Below are 27,309 nucleotides of genomic sequence, written 5' to 3' on the forward strand. Positions count from 1 at the left end.
ATCCGTGTTGAAGATTGTACTTTGATCTATAATTGTTTACTTTTACACATTGTGACTTTGATGGAGAGTTGTCACATTGTCTCATACCACATCTTCTTATGTCTATTCTTTTAAACAGGTCCACGATTTCCTCAAAACGGGCCAGGTTTCCAAATAATTATGACATGTACCGAGACATAATTTATTGCAGACATAAGGCTTATCATAGGATGATTCTAGGATACGTCTTTGATTGTAAATCAAGCTCTACTAAGATAATACTAACAAAGATAATGTTTGATTTTTTTTGTTAAAGCTGTTAAATAAACTATGCGTAAAAGGAACCAAAATTCTGCATATTTATACGACGTTAGTAATAGTAAAAGTTCAATGATAATTTTTTATAAGTTTATATTGACATTAAAAGACTTTCGAACAAAAACTGATGTTAAATCCCCGAGCCCGAAGGGCGAGGGGATTTGAACAGCCCTTTTTGTAAGAAGGTCTTTTAATGTCAATATTAACTTAATCATTGAACTTTTACTGACTTACAAACCATCAAAGACATAAGAAAAATACGTAAAAAACACATGCAGAACCCTAATTACCTCGAATTGGACGAATCTAAATATGAAACTTAAATAATAGTTAAACAGTACTCAGAATGATATGTACAAGTAACAGTTACCAAATTGCATTGGAAACGGACCGATTAAATGGCAGTACATCATTTAGTTAATTATTTATTATAATTTTTTTAGCAACAAAATACTACCATAGGGTAGTTTTATAAAATTAAGGGGTTAATTTATATTTTTGAATTCCAACTTTTTAAAATAACGATTTTTATTTTATAAATGAGTAAATCAATACCGTATACAGACCTCATTCGTAACTGACCAATGAATGTTCTGTACAAAAACTTCTTGTTATATATATTTGATGTTTTTAATCTGTCAGTAATCATGAAATAGATTCGTAAAGAACATAACATATGAAAACAGACTCAGTAAGTAAACTCTTCCAACAATTTGGTTTTTAAATAGCTTGTTTCAAAACTCCTAATCGAACAGACCTAGATGCATAAGGTCCTTCACAATATTCAGGTAAATGTTCATTTTTGTTTTGATTCTGTAATTTTCCTACACTACGTTACTTGCAAATGAAAAATAATTAGTGTAGTCTGTTCAGCCCAATTAATTAATTAAATTTTGTTTTGTTTGGTTTTTTTTTTAATTAAAAAAACTATGCCTGTAAACTTCAATGAACCAAAATCGTATTAAATAGCCTAAATGTAACATCATTAGCATCAAGTTATGTAGGCTTGAGAGGCTCGATCAAAACGTGTATAGATGAGATATGTTCGCAAGGTTGATCCTCATTCTTAAATTAAAATACAATGTATTATATGAAAACAAATACTTTTTGTAGTCGTCCATCATTCCCTTTTCACGTCTAAATGAAGCATATACACCTTGAAAAAAAAAAACACTTTTACCTTGCTTAGTTTTACAATCGCCTGACATAATCGTATATTATAATTATCAATTATTGGCTTTTGACGAGGTCGATACGTTATATATGAATTTGGTCAGATTATATTGACCGAGCACAAAGTCTGAGATTCAATATAATCTAACATGCCATATATAACGTATTGATTGAGTGAAAGTTCTTAATTTATATACATTGTATTACATATGTAAATAGTGTAAGTTTGAAAATGATATTGACCTGATGTTCCTATTTTTTGAAAATAATATTGACTCGATGTTACTATTCTTAGTAACGTGGAGTCAATATCATTTAAAAAAAAAGGAACGTCGAGTCAATATGTCAAAATAGTGAAAAAAAAAAAAAATACAAAAGATATATTGGGAAACACGTGACCAAATATAGCAATCAGAAACAAGAAACATCAGACCATATTATGTAATATATCGTAATAAAAAAGAAGATAAGAACCATAGTAAAGAAGTATTAAAAAGAAAATTATAAGTGTTCAGTTATGTAGTAAATTGCACAAATTGGCAAACAACAAAAAAAAAACCATAAACAAATTTGCACTAATATTGAGTGATTTAAATGGAAATTTTACCTTATAGCATTTTACAAGCTCTTGTCTTCGTGTACTATGTACATGGAATAATTTATGAAGTTGATTGATTGTTGTTTGCTTTACGTCCGGTGGCAAATACTTCATGCATGTTCATGACGAGAACACATAAATTTTAAATACAATAAGTAGGTCTTGCAATAGGAGGTCGACAAATAATTGGTACAAGAGTTTTTAATTTGCAGAGAACGTTGATCAATGAAATCTACTCTAAAAGTCGGCCATCGGTATTTACGTGTAGTTTCCAATATCATTTAAGGCATCTAATTTAGGTTAGATACTTTTAGCTCGCTCATAAATCTATGAAACTATTTTGTTTATTGTACTTGAGTTTTTGGTATGATATTCTATACTACCGCTCGCCTCGTTGGTCTCGTGGGAGTGTGATCGCCTCGAGAGCGAGAGGTCGTTGATTCGAATCCACACCGGGTCAAACAAAGACGTTACAATTGGTATTTGTTGTTTCAACGCTAAACATACGGCATTAAAGAGTAAGAGCACAGACTGGTCGGCTCGGAGTTAGAAATGTGTCCGGGTAGGGTGATTTACTTCCTGCGAATTGTTAGCTTGTGAACTTACACGTTAAAAGTTCGGCTCAGTGTGTCGTCTTGTACAAAGCAGAATTAATATTCATATTACATTTACATGTTTTCGTCCTGAATATGCATTTAATTTGCCGCTGGGCGTCATCTATTATCATCATTTATTTTACCGTTACTAAACAGTGAAATGTTTTTCTTCTACTGGTTTATAGTACACCTTCTTTAATTTCCACCGATCGATGAAAAAGGGCAGGTGATAGTTTTCAACCAAACACTTGTGCCTGTTGGGATATCTTTGACGGTAAATATTATTAAATTAACTCCGTATTCTCTAGTCATGGCGCGGTTTTGAGCTTATTATTCTGCATAGGCATCTTTCTATTACAAAGGACTGTATATTGACTCTTAATGTTTTGTTTTGATTTGTCTGTGTCGTTGGGTTGCTGTCGCATTAATGTTTATCTTTATCTCCTTTTATTCGACACCAAAGGATTGACTTGGGTATAGAAATATTCACCCTTGCTACAGTTTGCTTCCAATTGGCTGTTCGGATGTATAAATACGCAGTTTTGTCCGGTCGGAATAGCAATGTCGTATATCCATTGCCTGGTGTAGTTCCACGCTATCTATACGTTACAGAACCATTTGCATAACTCTTTAAGGGGGAAATACGATCTACGTACAAATTATATGATTGAAATCTCTAAACAACAACAAAAGTCAGCTAAATCTTCAAATAAATCGCATGGCTGATTTTAACACATTGCTTACGCCTTTTGCAATGACAATTGTAGATGAAATTTTTTTTTTAACAAAACCGACCAGTAAGACAATATCTAAATTAAGAATAAATAAAACCGCCAAAATAAGTTGAATCCTTCTATAAATTGTTGCCAACATTTTTTTATCCATTTTTGCTTTTATGACAATTATAATACCAGATATAAAAAACTCGACACAGCAAATGTTGTCACCTAGACGAGGCAGCCGTCGTTGTACGCTACAAGATATGAGTTATTGCCCCTTAATGAAGATTTTTTTCTGTTCTACTCCCTTCCTCCTAGTTTGGCTGGATAGGATACAATGTGACCCCTGATATGGACATTATAAATAATGTTATTTAATGTTAGAAAAAAATTAAATCCAAAGAGAAAAATGAGGAGAGCAATGATAATATTTACACTTAAAATCAAATATAAATAAAAATCAAATATATAAAAATTGGAAAAACAATTTGAGACAATTGAAGAATAATGATTATACATCACTAAATGAAGCTGATTAATTGATTGCCAGTGGCGGATCCAGAACTTCTCATAAGGAGGGGGGCCCACTGACTGACCTAAGGGGGGCCCCCGCTCCAGTCATGCTTCAGTGATTCCCTATATAATCAACCAAATTTTTCCCACAAAAAGGGGGGCCCGGGCCCCCCAGGGCCCCCCTGGATCCGCCTATGATTGCTCCCTTAATGTCCAGTGGCAAATATGTCATGCATATTCACGACGAGATGCAAAGTGGATCGACCTGAAGGAAATGATAACAATTTTAGAGCGACACTTTAATAAGAGAGAGCGTTGGCTAGAGGTAAAAATTATAACGTACTAGAATAAAAAGTTTCAATGATCAAAATCGTAAGTTAAGCTCTTATTTGACTACCCAGGAGGGTCTTGCACGATCGGCCCTGGCTTGCGCCTTTTTTGGGAATTTAATAATTTATTTTTACCTTAAGGTGATTGATATAATTAAGTGACAAAAAAAAAAACATAGCATGAATAAAAAGTAAAATGAAAAATAATTCGATAGAAAAAGTTAAATAAATAAATAAACATTTCCCGGTTTCGGACAGGTTTGCATTTCCGCTCAAATACCGTCTGATTAGTGATTGGAGATAATCAACCAAAAGCACTTTGATTCTCTGAAATTGTAAATTATGGTATTTCGCTGGCTGTTTTTCCCCGATCCTCTTTTGGACCCCCTGATTCTAAGAGGGCGTGTCTAATTAGTAATGCCCGATTAACTTTTAGTAAATTGAACCTCAACGTAAAGACCTACACCGGGTTAATAAGTTTGAGGTACAATAAGTAAACAAAAGAGATTCTTTATGAAATGAGATCGTCCCAGGTATCTTAGATAATTATTTTGCATTGAATAACAATGAAAAATACACGAACAGGTTTGTAAGTGAACAAACACATTTTGCAGGATGTACAAGTACATATTTGCAGCGTAAGTAATTCTTCCATTCACTGCTTTTGTTGTGAAAATCAGTAGTAAAAATGCATTACTACATGCATTTAACATCTAACAAAATAAGTTTATTCTAAACAGTGACATGATTTCAATTAGACAGGTTTCACAGGTACTCCTTCAATGTATAATGTCAAAGGAATAGAATTAACAGACAATACAAGTTTCATAAATTGCCGTTCAGAGAACTAAAGATTATTTTTTTTTCATAACAATATCTTGTCAAATAACACTGTAATACAGTTGAAAGGCAGGACAAAGGTAACTGTAGCAAAAGAAAATTATCATTTTTCGATATAAACGTAAATGAAATGTTTTCATGATTATCGTTATCATTACTAAATTATCATTACGGTTATGAAAGTATGACTTTTAGTACTGTCATGGACAGATGTACCACAAATATGGACGAACGGTTGAAGAGAGGAGTGACGACAGTTAATTAATGTGCCTATATTGTTCATTTCGGAGGTAAACTAGTTAAAAAGGCTTTGATTTGTTCGAAAGCCTAGCGTAGAGTAGAACGTTTCCGGTATAAACAACATAAGGAAAGACTGCGAAATAATATACATGATATATTTATATTCTGTGTTAAAATTAAAAGATGCCATGATACAGTAGGTATAGAGAGTTTTACCTTATATATTTTAAATCATTAGGTTGTTTTCAAAGATCTACCATCAACATGAATAAACATGCATCATCTCTAGGACATTGCAGCATTTTATGTCAAACTGAAAATAACTTTGGATACAAGAATACGGTAAGTTTAGCTCAATATGTCTTATCAGTGTAAGTTACACATTAAAAATTCATCAAAATATTAAAAACTGCAAATCAGCAATATAATGATGGGTAACATTATGCATCCAGAGGTAAACATATAGTCTTCAAGGGTAGACAAGGATGGTGTCTATACAGTATGTCTTGCTCTGAATGGACCGATGGTATCTTATTCTTGTTGTTGTAATAGTCAATTTGATGGTTGTCTACTTTAAATGATTTTGAGAAATAAATTTTCTTTTATGCTTTTACCAAAACCATATAACAGTACCACATGAACACGTGTTCATTGATTACCTATTCTATTTGATGTTATTATGGCTCCATATATTTTCTTATTACTGTAGCATAATTTTCAATGCAAAGATTTACACTACCTTTTGAAATAATGAAACTTCAAAGTTTACAAAAAAATAGACACACTTCCAGCTTTGGGACATGTGTGTATGCCCCAAATTAACTGTTTAAAGGAAATAAATACTGGTATATATGTAGTAAGTTCCGTTTCTTAACTGTAACACTGTATATCTCAGGGGTCTGTTTAATTGTAAAGTTAAAAAAAATTAAGTGACTAGAGTAAGGTTGTGTAAATAAACTGACTAGCCACGCCTCTAGAAATATATGTTTTGGATGATTTCTTATCTATATTATTCAGCCACCATCAGCGAACTGCATTTGCCTTCCGAATGGAACGGATACACTCGAACGAGCTGATTTGCGTGAATGTGAAAGGACATCATCAATTCATACCTTCTCCGTGTTTAAAAGTATTTAACATCATATTCCAATTATAGTATCTAAGTAATCTAACAAGCATTATTATAAGTTGTTTCGTGCATACAAAGTCAAAACTTTGATAATTGGTGGAAATATACTACATGGTAGCAATAATTAAAAATCAACATCGAAAAATGGAAAATATTGACTTATCTGTAATAGTATAAATAAGTGACGATGATTAGGGCTGTATGAACATGGTGTTGTTCATAATATAACTTTTCCAACAGGTTCAAGAGGAACAAAACATGTAATCGACAACACATTGATAAACCGTAACGAAATCTCTGTGTTTCAACTTGTAAGAAACTGTTTAAAAACTTAAAGCACAAGAACATTCATCTGATCCTAAATTTTTGTATCATATCGAGCACCCAATCTCGATTTGTGCTGGGGTTCCTGAAACTCCGTTGGAAATTTATCTATGTTGGTATGTCCCGAACTGATAGCAAGCCAAAAGCATTCATGCCTAATGTTGTGTCTTATGTAGCTTTAAGATAATATATTTTTGATAACTAGTAAGTTGAATGTTCTATTCTGTATGCAATGATCTATATGTAAATTCTATTAATTTTTAAAAAAAGTACAGCATTACGCTGCCCTGCAAAATTTGTTCAATCGAAATGTTTGCCATGATTTTGTTTAATTTTAGATTTCAGTGGTCAGGTATTGGCGTCATCAAACCCGGGAAACTGTGCTACATTATGCTGTGGTAATTGTCAAGAAGTCAAGGCTCAAAAGAATAAGTGGGAAGGCAGGGATTGTAATGCTACTGACAACGCTATTATTACTAGATGTGGTAAATACATATATACAAGAGTATACTTTAATTCTCATATCATCGTCCTGAATATTCATTTATTACAAGCAACAATCAATTAATATTACTACATTCCTTCTCATAATACAACATTTCCCGACTGACACACAAGGGTGTCACTTGGTAAGCAGATATAGCTTAAACTAAGAAAACGCCGGTCCTTATCTCAGCTCTTTCATTCAAATTACGTTGAAGAAAGTATATCTACTGAACCTTTTTCAATATCTGTGTTCACATAAGAATTATCTGGTGAAGATTGTCATAAGAATTATTTAATAAAAAGGACAGAGATACATTACCAGACAATTTTAACAAATAGACTGCAAATTAAATGGTATCAGAGACAAATTTAGTATCAAATGATATATTTTTTTCTACACGGAAAGACACATAATAAAATTGAATGAATGAATGAAACAACTGCTGTGTGCATGTCTATTTTTTTTGTTCTTTTTTTTGCCTTGTTTCGTTTCGTCTTGTTTTTTTTTCGTTTTTCGTGTTTTGGTATATCGATTGAATTCAATTTAAATGTTTATTGCAATTTAAACATTCAACAATAAGTTTGCGACAGGTACAAATTAAGTATACAATACAACGGAGAAATTCACATATATATATATAAAATCATTTAACTACTCATCCTCTGATATGTTACATTCAAGTCATAGTATCTGCTCTCTGGGAATATTACAGTGTCCTCCTTTTTCTATATTTAGATTAAATTCACAGTTAAGTAATAATTTTAGGAAAAAGAATCATTGTTAAACTTACAAGACTATTGTGTAAACACTTAATTGTTAAAGCTTATAAAGGTTTTTGTGCAATTTTATTTTGTAATTTAGGTGAATTCTTAAAACATTACCATTTGCAATTCCTTTGGACACACACACACACACACACACACACACACACACACACACACACACACACATCTTGTATATGCTTGTTACAAGATTACAGACCTAACTAATAGACAATATGATAAATTAATTCACACAACAATATACTAGATAGATATTATGAAAACAAAAACAAAAATCAGATGCAAAAAATAAGTTTTTACAACATTGCACAAAAAGCATAACGATAAATCAAGGAAAAGGCATTACTTCTTCTTCAGCATAACTCTTGTATCATGTACTTGTGGTATACACATATTATTTGACAAATTACACTGTGTCAAAAGATATAAACATAGGGTGTAATATGCTGGTCTTAGAAATACGAAACCACCAGCAAAGATAATACTATAATATACCAATACTTAGTGTGAATATTTGTTTCTCCGCTTATCATTTAATGTTTTATATTATACAGAAGAAAATAATTGTAAGTATCCACTGTTCCAACTCTTAACTTCGCATTTTTCAGCAGTAGCACACCCTTTGCCCCTTCGTAAAGCGTTTGTATATCCCAATCGATACATTACGTTCGTGTATGTTCACACTAGACGGACTTCAATACCAGCGGTATGCTCTTAACACAAACAAATGTTTCAACAGATTTATAAAGAAATACGACTAAAATCGACTATACATTAGTGTAACGGCCACCATCACGATGACCGATACCATATACATGTGTTGCTACTAACTAGTGTCACATTTTCGAAGTCTTAGAATAAACACCAGAAGAGTTGTTTGGTCTGTTATTATTATCGTATATGACATTTTGACTGAGTGTAATCGTATGGTGGGTGATGCTTGACGACATAATCGGACTGACTCTTTTTTGATTTAATGCGATGTTCCAAGTTTAGTTGAGTTGAAAGAAGGAATAATGAAAGCAAAACAAAGTCGCATATTCTTAGTAAAAGTAGTAAAAGTCAGATTACAGATTGTATTGATTTAAACAATCATACCAATTGAATGAGAATGAAGCAATAATTTTCGGTATAATTTTCATGGATCTACAGAGATTTGCAATAGAAAACACGAACGATTTGTATATCCACATTAGTTTTTTTTTTGTTAGAAGATAATGCAATAAATTTGAAGTATGATTATTTTCCCAATAGGGTCATCCTTCAGGTATGAACTGAATTACATGGAGAGCAGACAGTTTTGTTTGAGTAAACACCAGTTGCTTGTATCGTCAACGTTTTGTGAAGAAAATAATTTTGATAGAGTAACAGCCTGGACAAATGTCTTTCGTCGGAGAATAGAAGTTAATTTATCAGGTTAACAAAATTATCTAACATTATAACTTTTTTGTCAGAGGTGTCATTACAAACGGCTAGAACGGAGATTAAAATATCGTCATTTGAATTTCGTTGTCTTTACAAATATTTTCCGTAGTGTGAACAGTGTATAACTTGCAATTTTTTTTCATACACCTTCCAAATTGTTTTTTTTTCTTGATTTTTGATGCATAAAATAGTATGTATACATGGTATAAGGATGAAATTACAGGTAAAAACAGATAGGGCATGGATGTTAAAGTAACGTAGTGATTTTGTCCAGTTGAAAAGGGCAAATAAAATGGTTTGTCTAAAACTATCAAACTGAATTATAAAATTGTCTATATTTTGAGCTAAATATGATAGACTTTACTATAGAATTTTGATATATTTTTTTTCCAAAAAGTAGTACAGTAAACTGTTAAATTTCTATGTGGAAATAGCAGGTGCATTTATTTTTTCTATTTTTTTTATTGCCTAACAGAAATGTACTACGGCTACATAACGTTATTTTCCATTCATGAAAGAAAAGTATGAACATTGTATAAATCCATCTACAGATAATACCGTTTATATATATGAGATCTAAATGTATTTAATCAATTCAAAACTTGTAAATGTAGTACTGTTACATTAAACAAATTTACACTTACAAAAGCAATCAATGATTGATGATATGATTCCCATTACCGTGACTAAATGAAAAAATGAAGTAATTTTACATATTTTAGAATGAAAGACCAATGTTTCAGAATTGGAAAATTGACACTTATTATAGCGAAACAATTTTCATTTAGAAGGATACACCAGTATATGAAACTTTGCTGTCCACGCAAGTAGTTGTAATATTCCGCTTAGAATAAACTATTGATCGTTTGACATATTTCCGATGAGGATAATTGATTCATTACAGTGGTGCAATTGGTTTATATTTCTATAAACAGGATAACTTTAGACAACAGACGTGCACCGATGATCAAATATCATTAATCGAGTAATGACAAATCAAAGGAACAAACAAAAACTGATGGAACTGCATGTACAATAAAAGGAGTGAAACCGGGTGTTCACAGTATAAGCGTTTTTTTACCATGCAAGCATAACCGCCATTTGCAACTACACGCATTTAAAATGTGACAATTGACAATAGGACAAAATCAGCGAATTTCTACTTTTTAAAAAAAAAATAAAAGTAGAGAAAAGCAGCGATTTATTTATGAACATATGGATATCTGACACTTACATACGATATTGATATTTTCGGCATTTTGACTAACAATATATTGGTTTATTTTATCTTAGAGGGTGGGGATGGTGTGGGGATATGAAGTTAAATAAAATGGTTGGTAAAACTATTTTATGCGTACGAAACGTTGTATTTGTTGTTCGGTTATGTGGATAAAGCTCCTTTCATTTCATTGAAAAATTGACGCGGATTGACATGAATGTGTGGCGTTGCTGTACTTTATACGTGATTTCATTGCCTAATATTTTCGGGAGTCAGGTCCTATCCATAATATAGACATAAATAAGCCATTAAACAGAATTTACCGATAAAACCATTTGTGTTCAACTATTAATACATTATACAATTATACAATTATGATATTGCATGTTTGGAAACATTGTAAAATGGGAGCTATGTTAATCAATCAAAATGCAAATATAGGTTACGCAATATCTTCCGAAATTACCACGGTGCTTCCATTCAAGAAGAAAGGGATCGAGTTCATTTTGAAAGTTTTTCAAACTATTACCATCATAATTGTATTATGAAATGTTTTTTAAAGTATATTTACTTCACCTTGCTAAGTCCATGTTTAGTTGTTGTATTTCCCTTAACAAAGTTGCATAGTTCATTTTGTGTACTGTGTACTAAATCAAAGTATGAAAGACAACAGTAATAAGACTGTATTAGACTGTACTAAAGTTATTAAAACAAACATCAATTTTCCTTTTAGTTTTAAATCATTGCGCTTTCAATTTTATATATGCTTTTGAACAGCATAACAGTTGTTGTCCATTCGTTTGATATGTTTGTGCTTTTGATTTTGACATTTGATTAGCGACTTTCCGTTTTGAATTTTCCTCGGAGTTCAGTATTTTTGTGATTTACTTTTTTTTTGATAACTAAGGCTTTAAAAAGTGGTATCTTTCTCCTCACTTTTAAATGTGCAAACTTGAGTATAATCAAAATGTATATTTCGATGATAATGACAATGGGTGGCTGTTTAACGTTCAACGGCAAATTGATATTCAGGATGAAAACATGTTCATGTATTATGAATATTAATTCTGCTTGGAACTAGACTGAGCCAGATTTTTAATGTGCCTGTGTACAAGGTAACAGTCCGCAGAAGGACATGTCACCTTACCATGCAACATTATTCTGACTCCAAACCGACCAGTCTTTGCACTTACTTCTTAATGCCGCGTGCTTAGAGGAGAAGCAGCCAAAATCAATTGTAAAGCCTGTAGTTTGACACGGCCTAGTTCTAACTCACAAATCCTACATTCGTGAAACACGCAACCACGAGCCCAATAAGTTGGTTTCTTAATGTTCATAAAACATTTTGTTAGCGAATCATCCTTAGGACTTTAAGACGATATAAAAGCTTAATAGAGCTTATGTGTTCTGTATATTAAATTTCGTCTATAAACAAAGCTTTTGAACTTGACTAGAAAGTTAGTAAATTTTAAAGCATTCGGGATGAGAAGAAAAATTGATTTTAAGACATTAACTAAAATGGTTATTTTTGGGTCTGTTTAAAGTTCTTCACAATGTCCTGCTGTATCGATTTCAATAAAACACGGGTTACACGTGATTGATGTCACAATTAAATTTTCAAAAATATGTATTTTTTTAAATACCGCGGGGATAATTACTTTTGGAGTTGCCTGTCATGAAATTCAATAAAAACATCCATTTATATGTGTTAACCTTTAAACATTGTAAACACTTGGTTATTGAATATTTTTTCCTCCTGTCTGATTCGAAATGACTGGCCTTTCTAATAGTTCGGCTGTGTTCGAAAAATATATTGATATGCCTAAAATTCGGAATAATCCGTTTTCATCATGTTCTTTGCCCAATTTGACTCGGTAGACTAAATATGTTTTAATATTTGAAACTTCGCTAACGCATGAAATAAAGACAGATACAAATAGAATGACTGTCGATACTAAAATGAAAAAAAAGCACATGACATGAAAGAGTTATGTCCTACTTAAACCAAACAAAAAATTAAACAAGTTATTACTAAACATAAATTAATTAGCTTTGCATGAATTTTACTTTGTTAGATACAAAATGTTCCGCTTTTGCAAGGAAATGTTTTGTTTTGAACATATTTGTTTTTCCTCTATAAACATGCCAGAAGCAATTATTTGTAAAACTATGATTAAAAAAAATATTTAAATGACTTGTAGCTTTATTTCAAATTTAAATGTAGGTACACACAAAGGCACAAGCACATTTTGTTTTATTGGAACATTACAAACAACCAACGGAACGAGAAAACTGTTGAAGTATCGGACTCGATGTAATCGACTTTTAGAGCGGTTTATTTGTAAAGCCAGTAAGTAAATAAAACAACTGCCATACATTAAAATATACAGTATCGTAATTATATTTCAAAGAAACGTATCAATAACACTCAACCATTTTGGTTCTGGTTGTAAAAAGGAAAAAAAGTTATACATTTTTATTTATTTGGAGAGAGTGTGTATATCAAAGATGATATAAATGTTAATTTTAAAACCGAAATATTAACGAAAAACAATTGAAAAAGACAAACAGTAAAACATTCATTTTTTTATAATTGAAGAAAGTGTGTAAAGCAATGTTGATATAGATATTTATTTCATCAAATTATGAAAAACAATAAAATAATTTTTGAGTCATCTTTATCCAATACTTTTGAATTCCAATATGCGGATTAAATTAATTTACCTCACAGTAAATATATAACGTTAACATATTTTCACCATGTAATAGTTTATCAACACAATATTTCACGGCCCAGGCAGCAATGTGAAAATGATAAAAAATCTATGGCTTGCATGAATTATTTCGTTTCTAATAGAACAAACACGGTAATTTGTAAAACTGAAGCGAAGGTAAGATTGCCGTGTGTATGGATGATTTATTTTACCCCCTGTAGCATAAAAGCTACACATTTCAAATAAATATTAGACTTGCATGAATTATATCTTAAAAACCCGCTAGAAAAATGTGTTTAATCCTTTTAAGTCTTAACCCAAACATTTTTTTACGTAGGCTACTATTTACTGTCAAATCCACAGTTCACATGTCGTAACTAAGGAGTGAGTCGCCATGTTGACTTGCTGAAATCCATGAATGTGAATCCATGTGTTAATGATGCAATAGAATAGAAAACAAAACCACACCTGCCTCAAAACTCCGTTTTAAAGCGATATTATTCGAATTTAGATCTTACACAGAACGGAATAATCTTCAGCTTGAGAATTTTCATTTCTATGACGTCATGTTTTGACATGACGTTAATGCGCCAAGATCATTCATGAAATTTTGCGGAATTTAATTTTATTATGATTTTATACATTTTTTTAAATCTTACGCATTAATTATTTTTCTTATGGATTAGAATAGAAATAGCGGTTCTCTAGTTTCTTCTTTAAATTCAATTTGAACACAACGAAATCCACATATAGTGTTTGCACATAGTTTACGATCCATGTGGATTTACGTGGGAGTTAACAAGTAACAGCCATTTATATGTATGTCTGCGCTAAGTATAGATATAGCATTTTATTACGCTGTTGTTTACAAAGCGAAAGAAGCACGTCATATTTGAATGTTCATTCATAACCTGCCAATTTAAAAAAAAAATTTGATTAAGATGGTAACATTAACCAATTAATTGAGATATTTATTACGCTTTAGGTATTGAAAAGGAGACAACATCATTAAGTATAAAATCAACATCTGCATTTCTTACTGAAATGCTAACTTCTGCTACTGACAAGGAGTCTTCTGGTAATTATATTGAAAAAAATAAGTACGGACACCCACATTGTATTCGATACATATTTGGATAACTACTAACTTTCAGAAGGTTTGATTATATAAGTAAATGCTATTACGCACTATGGTGAAGTAATAGTCATCAGCGTTGTATCTGTTTAGTTTATAAATAAAAAAGCTTTAATACTTTGAGTCAGAGTATTCCATTTGATACTGAGTCAATATTTCAGGAATTCCTTAGGCAAATTATTATATTCTATATCGGAGTTAAGTGCATTTATCATATTCAACATGTTATATTGTTTATTTTGTACCGCGAAATTTAAGTTTTCAGGTGGACGGAAGGTAAGGTTTGGGATATTTGCGATAATTTATTCCTGGAACAAACCAAAGATTAGTTGTACTTAAGTAACATTACGTTCTTGGTATCACGATGTCTATATCGAGTTTTGTTTAAAATATTTTGCCTGCAAATATTTCAATGATAAATATGGATACCCTGTGGTGTAGTAAAGTTAACTTAAATGGGATATTATGACCCTATAATGTGGATTTACGTGGGAAGTAAAAAAGTAACAGCCATTAATATGTATGTCTGCGCTAAGTTTAGATATATCGAGCACTTTATCACGCTGTTGTTTACAAAGAGAAAGAAGCACGTCATATTTGAATTTCATTCATCACTTGCCAATTTTAAAAAAAATGGATTAAGATGGTAACATTAACCAATTAATTGAGATATTTTTTACGCTTTAGGTATTGAAAAGAAGACAACATCATTAAGTATAAAATCAACATCTGCATTTCTAACTGAAATGTTAACTTCTACTACTGACAAGGAGGCTTCTGGTAATTATATTGAAAAACAAAATCAGTACGGACACCCACATTGTATTCGATACATATTTGGGTAACTTAAACAATGAATATACTAACTTTCAAAAGGTTTGATTATATAATTAATATGCTATTACGCAATATGGTGAAGTAATAGTCATCAGCGTTGTATCTTTTAAGTTTATAAAAAAATTAAAATTTTAATATTTTTAGTCAGAGTATTCCATTTGATGCTGAGTCAATATTTCAGGAATGCCTTAGGCAAATTATTATATTCTATATCGGAGTTAAGGTGGCTGGGGTGTCTTCCTCCATCTTGGATTTTGAAGTAGCAGATAACAATTGGTCTAGATCTTTAATGAAATGTGCAAATTTTTAGAGTAGTATGTAATTCACGTGTAAGACTTTTCATGTTAATATAGAAAATTATGTGTTTTATCATATTTACGGCTGTATTTTCTTAAAAAAACACAATATTTTTGTTTGATTCATTTTTTTTCAATTTGCCACATAAGGGGAGGTAACTCAGATTGTAGGGGAGATAACTCAGATAAAGTAATTTTAATAATAGAAAGTGTTGTGAATTTAACTATTTTAATATGTAGCAAGAAAACAAGTCCGGTGACCCCATTTTTTCTTTTTCTTTTCTGAAAGCATGTAATAAGAGCTATCTTTTAACATTTTATCTTAAAATTCTATGGTGTAGTTTTCTTTTAATCACACAAAATTGGATTTTCCATGCATAATTTATACAAAATCTGACAATTTTGCACAACCAGTAGCGTGAAAAAAAATCCGGTGGCCCATACTTTTTATCATATTTTGTAAAAAAGCATGATAAAAACTACATTTTGACAAATTATTGAAATATTCTATGGATTTTAAATAAGACACCCCATCCACCTCAAGTGCATTTCTCATATTCAACATGTTTACATTGTTCATATTGTACCTCGAAATTTAAGTTTTCAAGTGGATGGTAAGTAGGGTTTTTGATATTTGCGATAATCAATTCCTGGTGCAAACCAAAGATTTGTTGTACTTAAGTAACATTACGTTCTTGGTATCACGATGTGTATATCGAGTTTTGCTTAAAATAGTTTGCCTGCAAAGTTTTCAATGCTAAATACGGATACCCTGTGGTGTAGTAAAGTTAACTTAAATGGGATATTATGACCCTATTATGTGGATTTACGTGGGAGGTAAAAAGTAACAGCCTTTAATATGTATGTCTGCGCTAAGTATAGACATATCGAGCACTTTATCACGCTGTTGTTTACAAAGCGAAAGAAGCACGTCATATTTGAATGTTCATTCATCACCTGTCAATTTAAAAATAAAATGGATTAAGATGGTAACATTAACCAATTAACTGAGATATGTTTTCCCTTTAGGTATTGAAAAGGAGACAACATCATTAAGTATAAAATCAACATCTGCATTTCTTACTGAAATGTTAACTTCTGCTACTGACAAGGAGTCTTCTGGTAATTATATTGAAAAAAATAAGTACGGACACCCACATTGTATTCGTTACATATTTGGGTAACTTAAACCATGAATATACTAACTTTCAGAAGGTTTGATTATATAAGTAAATGCTACTACGCAAAATGGTGAAGTAATAGTCATCAGTGTTGTATCTGTTTACTTTATAAACAAATGAAGCTTTAATACTTTGAGTCAGAGTATTCTATTTGATACTGAGTCAATATTTTAGGAATTCCTCAGGCAAATTATTATATTCTATATCGGAGTTAAGGTGGCTGGGTGGTATAAATATCTAATATAGGATTTGGCTAATACTTTTTATAAATCAAATTTATCATATATTAAGTGGAAAATAAAAATAAAAAAATGGGTTCACCGTCTAGTTAAATTTTTTTGAAGGGTTCAAGTTTATTGGTTTTCATTCAAGATTACTATAGAAATGATAGGGAAATGAATGCATAGCCATCTTTTTTGAAGAATTTCTCATGAAACCTAATATAGGATTTTTTAATGTTTGTGTTTTTTCTGTTGCTTAAATAGTCTTTTTAAATAATAAAAAATAAAATCAACAAGTCACCGTCTAGTTAAGACAAAAAATGTAGATCATTAAAAATAATGAGTATTATTTCAAAAAGGGAGATAACTCTGTCTTTTACACATTTTTCTAATTTTGAGACCAGATATAGAAAGACCTGGTTATAAAAACTTGTTATACCTTCTATACATGTAAGACCATATATAATATATATAACATTTCCAAACAGTTGATTTGCATATTGGTTGCCATGGCAACCAGCAGTCAAAATGGAAAATCACTTATTTTTGGGATTTTTTTTAATTTTCAGTTCAAATTCAGTACCAAACAATTTGAAAAATGAGCAGGCAGTATCTATTACAATAGGGGTGTGTTTGTTTTTAGAACCTGCATATTTATATGGACTGTGGAATCCTTGAGGCAAATAGTTCTTAGTTTGTCTGCCCGTTCACTTGTTTAATACCACTGGTTTCAGTTTATAATTTTAGTATCTCTTGCTTGATTGTAATAAAACTTGCCTTTTTTATGAAACCTAGAGACTCACTCAGACACCTGACTTAAACTGATTTTTCAGTTTACAAGACAATCCCCCATCTGCAATAAATATCCCACCTCAGGGACCTCTAACATTAGTATTCCAATTTTGATGAAACTTTGCAAGGTATTTTTATTTTATTGGTGTTCTGTACAAAAATCAGGCTGTTTTGACATGTTTGAATTGCCTTACATTTGTCATTTGGTTTTATAGCTGGCCAAACGGTATGGAGTTGGCTCATTGTTAAAGGCCATAGGGGGGCATATACATGTATCTCTTAACTTCTATCTCTTTTGGTCTCTGGTGGCAAGTTTTCTCAGTGGCAATAATGCCCCGTATATCCCACCTTTTTATATATATTTGAAATTTTAAACACAATGCTGACAAATATAGCACACAGGACAGCTTCTATGTTTGTTGTATAATGGAATTATTACAGGAGCATATCTAAGTTTGACATAGACAAATTATTCTTTCATTTCCTAGTACTTGTTTATGTATAAAAATTAATACATGAGATAGTTGAACCTGATACACCCGCCATATAATACTTTTTTATATCTGTCAATTTATCCGTTTTATGCTTTTGAAATTACGTACATAAAAAATTTCAGGTTTAATAGTGTGATATTAGATTTGTATTAAATAGAAAATGTGTCTATAAGACACAGGATGTCCTGCCATTAAATGTAGGTCACAGTAATCAAATTGTTGATGACCTGTGTGGTATCATAAAAGAATAATGTAGTGATGATATATCACAACAGGTTTCTGTGAAATGAACCTAAACACAAGACTTAATGGTAACCAAAGACACAAAAGCAATAAATGTAGGTCAAAGTGACTCAAGTAATGTATAGTACTACTAGTATACAAGATGTCTGTGGAGAAAAAAATATCACTGATATATTACCATTAGTTTCTATGAAATAGAGATAAATGCAAAACTTTACTGGAAAGGGATGTACATACTTATGAACTGACAAAGGTATACTAGTATCAATCTATATAATCCATCCACATTTGTGGCAGGGCATAATAAAATCCAATCTTGGTAACTTTTTCAAATAAATATAAATAACAACATGCATTATTGTGACAAAAGTACTCATTTATGATCAAATTTCAGTTCCCATAAATTACTTATTAAGATTCAATAAATTCCCCCAAAACATTAACTAATTTAAAAGTGTTGAATTGCATGGTTTGATTAGTAGCAGGCCAATTTCACAGGTTTATTCTATTCATATAACCTTATGATTTTCTTTTCAAAGTGTGCCAATTTTTAAAAATCCTGTTCTGTATAATCAGTTATGTAAATACCTGTCACCCCCCCCCCCCCTTCCCTCCCTCTTACAATTAATTTAAGTGCACACATGTTTTTTATGCTAAAACAGTGTTTTTGAGATTTATAAAGTTCTCAACAGTAAATTATTTTGATAAGTGTGCCTTTTTCATTTCATATACTACCTTTATTTTCTTTGGTAGGATAGTAAGTTCACCAAATACAATGAACATGTGTATGACAATTGGGACTAACATTACAAGCAAGTTTTCCACTATAAATTGAAAAATATATTGCATTAGCATACATTGTACTTCTTAACATATGCAAAAACAATCTATTTCCTATAGCTTCTGTATTAATTTTTATGTGTAAATATGCGTTATTGCCTAAATTGACCAAATAACTTTTTTCAATCATGATGATGATGGGAGTTTTTAACGACTTTGACTGGCTATACAGCCCTTGCACTGTCATTTTTTTTTTCTATTCAATTATACATGGCCAAGCACGTTTTATACTCATGTTGAAGAATTAAAAAACCTTAAAAATTTTAATTTGGTAGAAAAAAAAACATTTTTATGTCATGCATCATGCATGTAAAGCCACCTTCTTTTGATAATCTTTTATTTTTCAGGCACACATTAATTAAAAATTTTGAATAATTGTAAAAAATCTTGAATCCTTGATACACTGAATGATTCTTCAATTGCTTTACATACATGCTACATAATATATTAGGGCATTTAACATTGTTAAATAAATTAATGTAAAAAATAAACTACCCAGGCTAAGCTACATGATTAAAATGGATATATCAGTATTGTCTTTTTAAAATAAAGATTGTATATTTACTTTGTCAACTCTTTTATAATTCCCTACTCTAACATGTCTAAGGTCATGCAAAGTCTATAAAAAATGTCTATTCAGTTTGAAAATAAAATTATTTTATTATTTTAAAGAGGTGGATTTAGGGGAGGTACATATATGGTTAATTCATAGCCTTTTTACATGTCCCACTTCAACCGTTGCCTAGTTTGGGAAGCCTTTTGCCCCTTTTTTCGAAATCCTGGAAACATATTTGTAACATTTTGTTACCTGCATTTCTTTCAGACAATACCTGGTAAATGAAAATATAAAAAAAACACACTAGACTTGCACTTTCTCAATTAAATTTTTACAGGCCTTTTAAAGCTGACTATGTGGTATGGGCTTTGCTCATTGTCGAATGCGGTGCAGTGACCTATTGTTGTTAATTTCTGTGTCATTTGTTCTTTTGTTTTATTGGATATCATACCACATCTTTTTTTTTATATAATGTTCTACTTTTAGGCAAAAATATATATTAAAATCATAGAATATCTACCAGCTCTAACTCAAAATATGGATGTTCACTTCCCATATGTTAAAAATACAAAACATGTACATTCATTTGTATGTAATAAAGAAATTATAAAAGTAACGAATCAATGAAATAACCTGAATAACCTTTTACATTTTGCCACTGTGAAAATAATTATAAGAACTATTACATGTACCCCCCTTTTCAATTCCAACTGATTTATAAGCATAGCCTGATTTGAATTTATCCAACTTTTTAATTCTGTCCATGAAAAGTGTACTGTTCTAGCAAAACACATACTGATATAACTTTATTAATTAAGACATTTGACATAGAATTTAAAAAAGAGAACAAAATTCTAATACAACAGTAAATTGTTTGAAATATATAGTTCAGTATGCACCTCACCTTATCCATGTTATCATTAAATAATCAACACAGTATGATATGTGCCAAGTTTTACATGAATAATCTACAGGAGGGACCCAGATTTTTTGAAAAAGAGGGTGGTGGGGTTACTGATGGATGGACAGACAGACTGACAGAGTGCAAACCAAAAGTCCATTCGACTTCGTCAGTAGGGGACTAATAATCTAAACTAACAACAGGGTAAATGAAAATTCTGTTTGCCATAGAAACTCCTGCCTTTTTCCCCGAAAAATCAAATAGTCATTAGTATTAATTAACTTATGGTGTCTGATGTAGACAACATTCTGTATGTATGTGCCTGTCCCAAGTCAGGAGCCTGTTATTCAGTGGTTGTCGTTTGTTGATGTGTCACATTTTTGTTATTGGTTCATTTTTTGTACATAAATTAGGCCGTTAGTTTTCTCGTTTGAATTGTTTTACATTTGTCACTCCGGGGCCTTTTATGGCTGACTTTATGGGCATTGCTCATTGTTGAAGGTCATTTGGTCTTTTGGAGAGTTGTCTCATTGGCAATCATACCATATCTTCTTTTTTATATATAACACAACTGCCAAGTTGCAAATAAATGGTGATTTAGTCAACACACCATGAATTACATTATACTATCGATCTTAGTTGTAAGATTAACCATGGTAATGTTCAACGACTCCTGGACCCTAAGTGGTCTGTAAATAATGTGTCATAACATTTACCACAAGTACATTGTACATTGAGCATCACTCATTTTAGTGTGGGTATTGCTGTGTTTTTGCTTATTCCAACCAGTCCCTGTCCCAAGTCGTGAAATTCTAGTCTTTTTTAGTCTTGTATGTATTTTAATTTTTGGTTCATTTATATGTTTTGGCGTTAAGTGTGACGTCCATTTTCCCTGGACAATACATTTTTGTTTAGGGGCTAGCTGGACCCTGCCTCCAGGGGCTGATTTTCTCGCTGTGTTGAAGACCCATTATACCCATAGTGGCCACAGGTCGTCTTCTATTTGGTTGGATTGCTGTCCTGACATGTAATTTTCCCCGTTTCCATTCTCAATTTTATATAATTAAATTTATAAAACACATTAATGTTTGTCCCTGTTTTTTGCTTTTTTTTCCATTTCCGTTAAAAAAATAACTTTCAAATGATTTTACGGTCGTGAATCATTCTTGTACTGGGATCATTCGAACACGATGTAAAAATTATATATCTTTAATAAACGAAGGATCGCATCGCTAGAAACTTAAAAAATACTTACATTTATGTTCATAGTTTGTTTACAAAATATTACATACATTTTACGCATATTTCCGGGTACTTTTCTAGTGTAAAACAAGTGTGAAACTGCTTCATAAGCTACTAAAATGAAGATCGTGTTCTAACATTTTCGATCTTTGTTTCAGTATTCATGAAAAGCAGCCCACGTGTTCAATTATTGTGATTTATCTTGTGTTTATCTTCTCACGCCGGCAAGAACATGCCATTACCACAAAACGGAATTGCATTTACAACAATGAAAATAACAATAAATTTTTTTGTAAAATTCTAGAATTACAGTTTTCGATAACAACATTCTTTTGTTATATATTTAAATCAAATAGATTATTTATAATAATCAAAATAAATTATTATTGACAATTACGACAATAGAATGACTTACGATATCGATGCGCAACTTCCTGCGCAGTTGGCGCGAAAATTTGAACCCGCGAGCCCCCTTAAGTACATTTCTCATATTCAACATGTTTACATTATTTATATTGTCCCTCGAAATTTTAGTTTCCAGGTGGTCGGTAGGTAGGGTTTTGGATATTTGTGATAATTAATTTCTGGTGAAACCATTACTTAAAGCTATCGAATTTAAAATCTTAAAATATAAAAATTATTGCAGCAAATCTAGCATTATGTATTTAAATTATATATCCTTAAATGTAAATGAAGTTGAAAGAAAGATAAGTATCATCCTCCCGTAAAAAATCCTTATTATATTGTCAATTGTTTACATACTTACATCAGATTGAACTAATGCATCACGAAATGAACAAGATATTACTATTTATTTTCACGATTACAATTATCCGTATATCGGCCCTATCACGTCAAAAGGGAAACGGGAAAGGGGACTGGATTTTAGTTTAGATTTGTTTATAGCAAGCACAACGTCATAATTCTGATCATTAAACATTTAAATGATACCCCTTGTCCTGTATTATGTATTGAAACAAAACTGAAAGATATGGAGTTTGGTTGCTGTAGCATTATCGTATATTAACACTATCTCTTATTCAAAAGAAATATTGATTGAAAAAGGTGCATTTTAAAACAACCACATACCACTGTTTGTTAATGATATATTCTTTTTTTTGTATATTTAGATGACCAGGCTGACGTGGATGACAAAAAAGAAAAAAGAGCAAATTGGGTTAATCAAAACGGTATGTGCAAAATGTATAAGACAAAAACAGAAGAGAAATTAATCGTCGAGACATGTAAGATACAATAAAGCCAGTTAAATTATCAAAAAAATATTATTGCCAAAAGTATAAAAGTTATAAGTCGAAAAAAGATCATGAGAAAACTCTAAAGATTAGGGATTATTATGATGCAGCACTTCTCCGTTTGTTCTTTTTCAAGAATTTTACACATTTTCTTAAGACAAAATACGGATAAATTATACCATTTCCTATTTATCAAATCTATGCAGATTCCTTGTTTTACTTATATAAAAAGAAAATGAATAATTTTAGCTGTTCTAATGCATTAGAACCTTCTTGCCTTGACCTTGCTGAACAATGTGATGTTTACAGATTAGCAACATCAACATACTGATGTCATATATACAAAATGAAACAATATTTTGACAATCAGCTTAATCATTTTGATTTGCCTATATACTTTAGTACTATGTAATTGCAAATTAATGTGAAAATATCTCTTTTATACAACACACAGGTGCGCTTATTGGTGGAATAGTATCAGGAGTTGCCGTTCTTACTGTAGTTACAACACTAGCTGTATGTAAATTCAGGTAAAATATCTAGATAAATAATGCATTACATATCAATATGAAATTGTAATCTTTACACAAGTACTTTAATAGATGTAACACTTGTACATGAATACCTTATGATACTTACCTGTCAAAAATATGCAAAAATGTTTTGTTATACATGTTCGTTTCTCCATATAGACAATTACATTTCTGCTCATTGATATACCTGTATTTTCAAATTGATAACTCACCATATATGACTACCATTTTATACAAAACAATGCATTCATTTCATTTCATGGAATGAACTAGTAAGACGACTGATACACTATCTAAACGTGTCATGTCTTATATGCAGCACAGTGTTTTTAGAAAGAAAAACAAATACACATATTAAACAAATGGTTTACCAGATGTTCTAATCGCGCTGAGTCTAGAAAAACTGTAAAAAAGTATTTGTGACTTAATAGTAAAGTTTGTCTAATAATCAACACTGAATATTGTAATGAATAATAGTAAACGAAGAAAAAAAAAACGGTTCATTCAGATTTAATCATAAACAATTACTTAAGAACATCAGTTCCTTTAACTATAATTTAATCTTTTTTCTTTTAATGTCTTTATTGTCTCATTTAAATCCCTGCAGAACCGTTTTAATTTACCGATCACTTATAGATAATACGTATATCCAAAACGATTAGTTGTACGTAAGCAAAATTAAATTCTTGGTATCACGATGTCTATATCGAATTTTGCGTAAAATATTTTGCCTGCGAGGTTTTCAATGCTAAATATGAAGACCCTGCTGTAGTAAAATTATCTTAAATGGGATATAATGACCCTATATTGCTTCAATCAAGCATAAACGTTTTTTTCAAATATTTATTTTGGATCAAAGTCCTATGACTGGTCAAAGCTTAGAAAGGTGTGAATCAAAAGTGACGTTCGAACTGTGTAATGACAAAAATTAAGATGGTAAAATACTTAACAGTTTTTAAACTTGATTATCCTAACAATTAGTAATGAGGGATGATCTGAAATAAAAGTTTAGGTTGGACATTTTTCTGGATTAAACTTTTTTTGTGAGTACTCGATTTTTCTTACGTCGATTTCAGTGTTATAATCATATACACATTTTACAATTTAAAAATAGTATATGATTATGCAAATACCAGTAACTTACATTTTTCAGATCAATAGGACCTTTCAAATCGGGAGATGACAATACAAATCAATCAGTTATATTTTCAAACAACTCGGAAAAAGGCAAAACTACTAAAACAGTATTGAATCAATCACACAGCTCCGACAAATTTCAAATGGTGAATAAAAATGAAAGGGCAGGAACAGGAAATGCAGATGTTGACAATATTTACACTGATTCATCTAATGGAGAATATGACCTCTTAAATGATTTGCAGAGACGGAAGATTAGATTACAAGAAAATGTATACGACAGCAATGCAATAATGCAAAATCAAGATGACCAAACGTATGATCGATCAGTGTTCAGGAAATTGTGTCATGAAGGAGATGTGAATGATTATTCATTGGCAACAAGAAGAAACAGTGGGGATTATGACTTTGCTTTAAATTATAAAGCTGAAAAAGGGAATGAAAATGACATATATGATAAAACATGTTAACATTTCAAACCTTACCTTACTACACAGGGTAGATACGAGAGAGAGATTGATTATACAATATATGTGTTATTATTCTATTGTTTTGTAGATAAATCAGACCATAAAATGATTGTTTGAATTGATAACATTTGTTTTTTTTTTTCGGTGCGTTTTATAGCTTGCTATGCGCTATGGGTTTGGCTTATTGTTGAAGGTCGTACGTGGACTTATAATTCCTTGCTTATACATGATTTGGATTTGGTTGTGAGTTGTCTCATTGGCAATCATACCACATCTACTTATTTTTATAAAGTGGTATTCAAACTCATAAGTCGATGACGAACTGACAACGCCATGGTTAAAAACGAAAAACGACCAAAAAGATAAACAACAGTATACAAATCATAACATGAAAATTTAAGACTTAGCAACAGGAACCCCACCACAAATCGGGGATGATCTTGTGTAAAACTATTTATAAAAACGAACAAATAAACAATAATTCCCCATTCATTCTTTATCTTTTTCACATGTTATCGATTATAACCTGTATGAAGACATGCGATCTAGAACAAACGAAAGTAAAGCAAAATTTCGATTAATTTGTATGACGTTGGTACCGATTATGTAAGATATTTTTAAATTTCAAAATGATTGATAGCATGTAAACGTCAGGACAATCATATTCAAATAAAACAAAATGTTACAGGGATTTTTCTTTTTACATTAAGTATGATAGTTTATTTCATAAACCAATATAGAAATAATCAGAATTTACATTTAAATAAACTATAAGATTGAAAAAATGAATTTGAGTACATTGCATGATTTTTGTATCTAGGTATTTGTGTGACAAGGATGCATGTGAATGTGTAACCTTATCTTTACCCGTATCATATGGTAATATTAAGTCGTCATGTTATCTTTACATGGACTTTTGGATCAATTTTGATCTAAGAATATCAACAACATTTGTAACATTTATTCTGCAAGGAAGGGAAATTGTGAAAGTTAAATTCCTATAAAGGGCACCTACAGTTATTGCTCATCACTAATTAAAGCTATAAACATAAAAAAACAACTACATAACTAAACATTCCTGGCATGGGACAGGCATATATAATAAGAACAACCCGGAATGCTGTTTTTCTTTATTATCCTCCATCGAGATAGCCTAAACCAATACTCTAAAATCCAGTGATGTATAAAACCTAAAACATGTAAAATGAAAAGCCAAAGACATATAAATTAAACTTAACTTGGTGTAGTATGAACACAAGCTTTATATTGATTTATATATTTATTTCTGGATAATTGAGATTGTCAGTACCAAAGTACTGCATGTTGCATTAATAGTATCCTTATAATAACAGTCCACTTGCATTGCTATCGACCCAGCGCCATCAAATGGTTATAACACGTTAAAGATATTGTGCGTTCGAAGATTTTGTCTAAATTTACCTTGATCAATGCTAAGATGATGTTTAATTACTCGAGGAGCTACATGACAAAAAAGGATCAGAATTGAAAAAGCATAACACGCTACAGTCAACTCAGTCTGATGGGGTTTAAACCCAAATTCCATATTGACCCACGGAATTTTCAAAAACGTATGTTATAGATAGTTTCAATGTTGAAGCACTTATCACTAATTAATGACACCCTGTACGGTATTGATGCAGTGAAAGCAACGTTTTATTAAATTTATTTATGTTTGTTTTTTTTCGAAATTTTGTTTTTATTTCAACTTTTTAAGAAACGTTTATTTTGGTATTATTGGTTTAAAAATGTGTGTGAGCGATCAACCCTTTCCA

The 27,309-nt window shown here is 31.1% G+C and overlaps 1 protein-coding gene across 1 annotated transcript; it reads left to right on the plus strand.

Moving 5' to 3' along the window:
- Positions 1–16,688: 16,688 nt before the first annotated feature.
- On the plus strand, positions 16,689–25,553 carry LOC127723485 (uncharacterized). The gene is made up of 4 exons (XM_052230131.1): positions 16,689–16,775; positions 23,254–23,313; positions 23,831–23,906; positions 25,063–25,553. Exons 1-4 carry the CDS (start codon positions 16,742–16,744, stop codon positions 25,514–25,516), a joined length of 624 nt encoding a protein of 207 aa, XP_052086091.1. The 5' UTR covers positions 16,689–16,741; the 3' UTR covers positions 25,517–25,553.
- Positions 25,554–27,309: the final 1,756 nt, after the last annotated feature.

Source organism: Mytilus californianus, unplaced genomic scaffold (genome assembly GCF_021869535.1).
Source record: "Mytilus californianus isolate M0D057914Y unplaced genomic scaffold, xbMytCali1.0.p SCAF_13, whole genome shotgun sequence".
NCBI classification, from domain to species: domain Eukaryota; kingdom Metazoa; phylum Mollusca; class Bivalvia; order Mytilida; family Mytilidae; genus Mytilus; species Mytilus californianus.

Excerpts from the sequence above, each read along its gene's own strand:
- LOC127723485 (XM_052230131.1), top strand. The coding sequence starts at position 16,742 with ATGTTAACTTCTGCTACTGACAAGGAGTCTTCTG. Across the intron at positions 23,314-23,830 it reads AAATTGGGTTAATCAAAACG|GTGCGCTTATTGGTGGAATA; the intron begins GTATGTGCAAAA and ends TACAACACACAG. Across the intron at positions 23,907-25,062 it reads CTAGCTGTATGTAAATTCAG|ATCAATAGGACCTTTCAAAT; the intron begins GTAAAATATCTA and ends TACATTTTTCAG.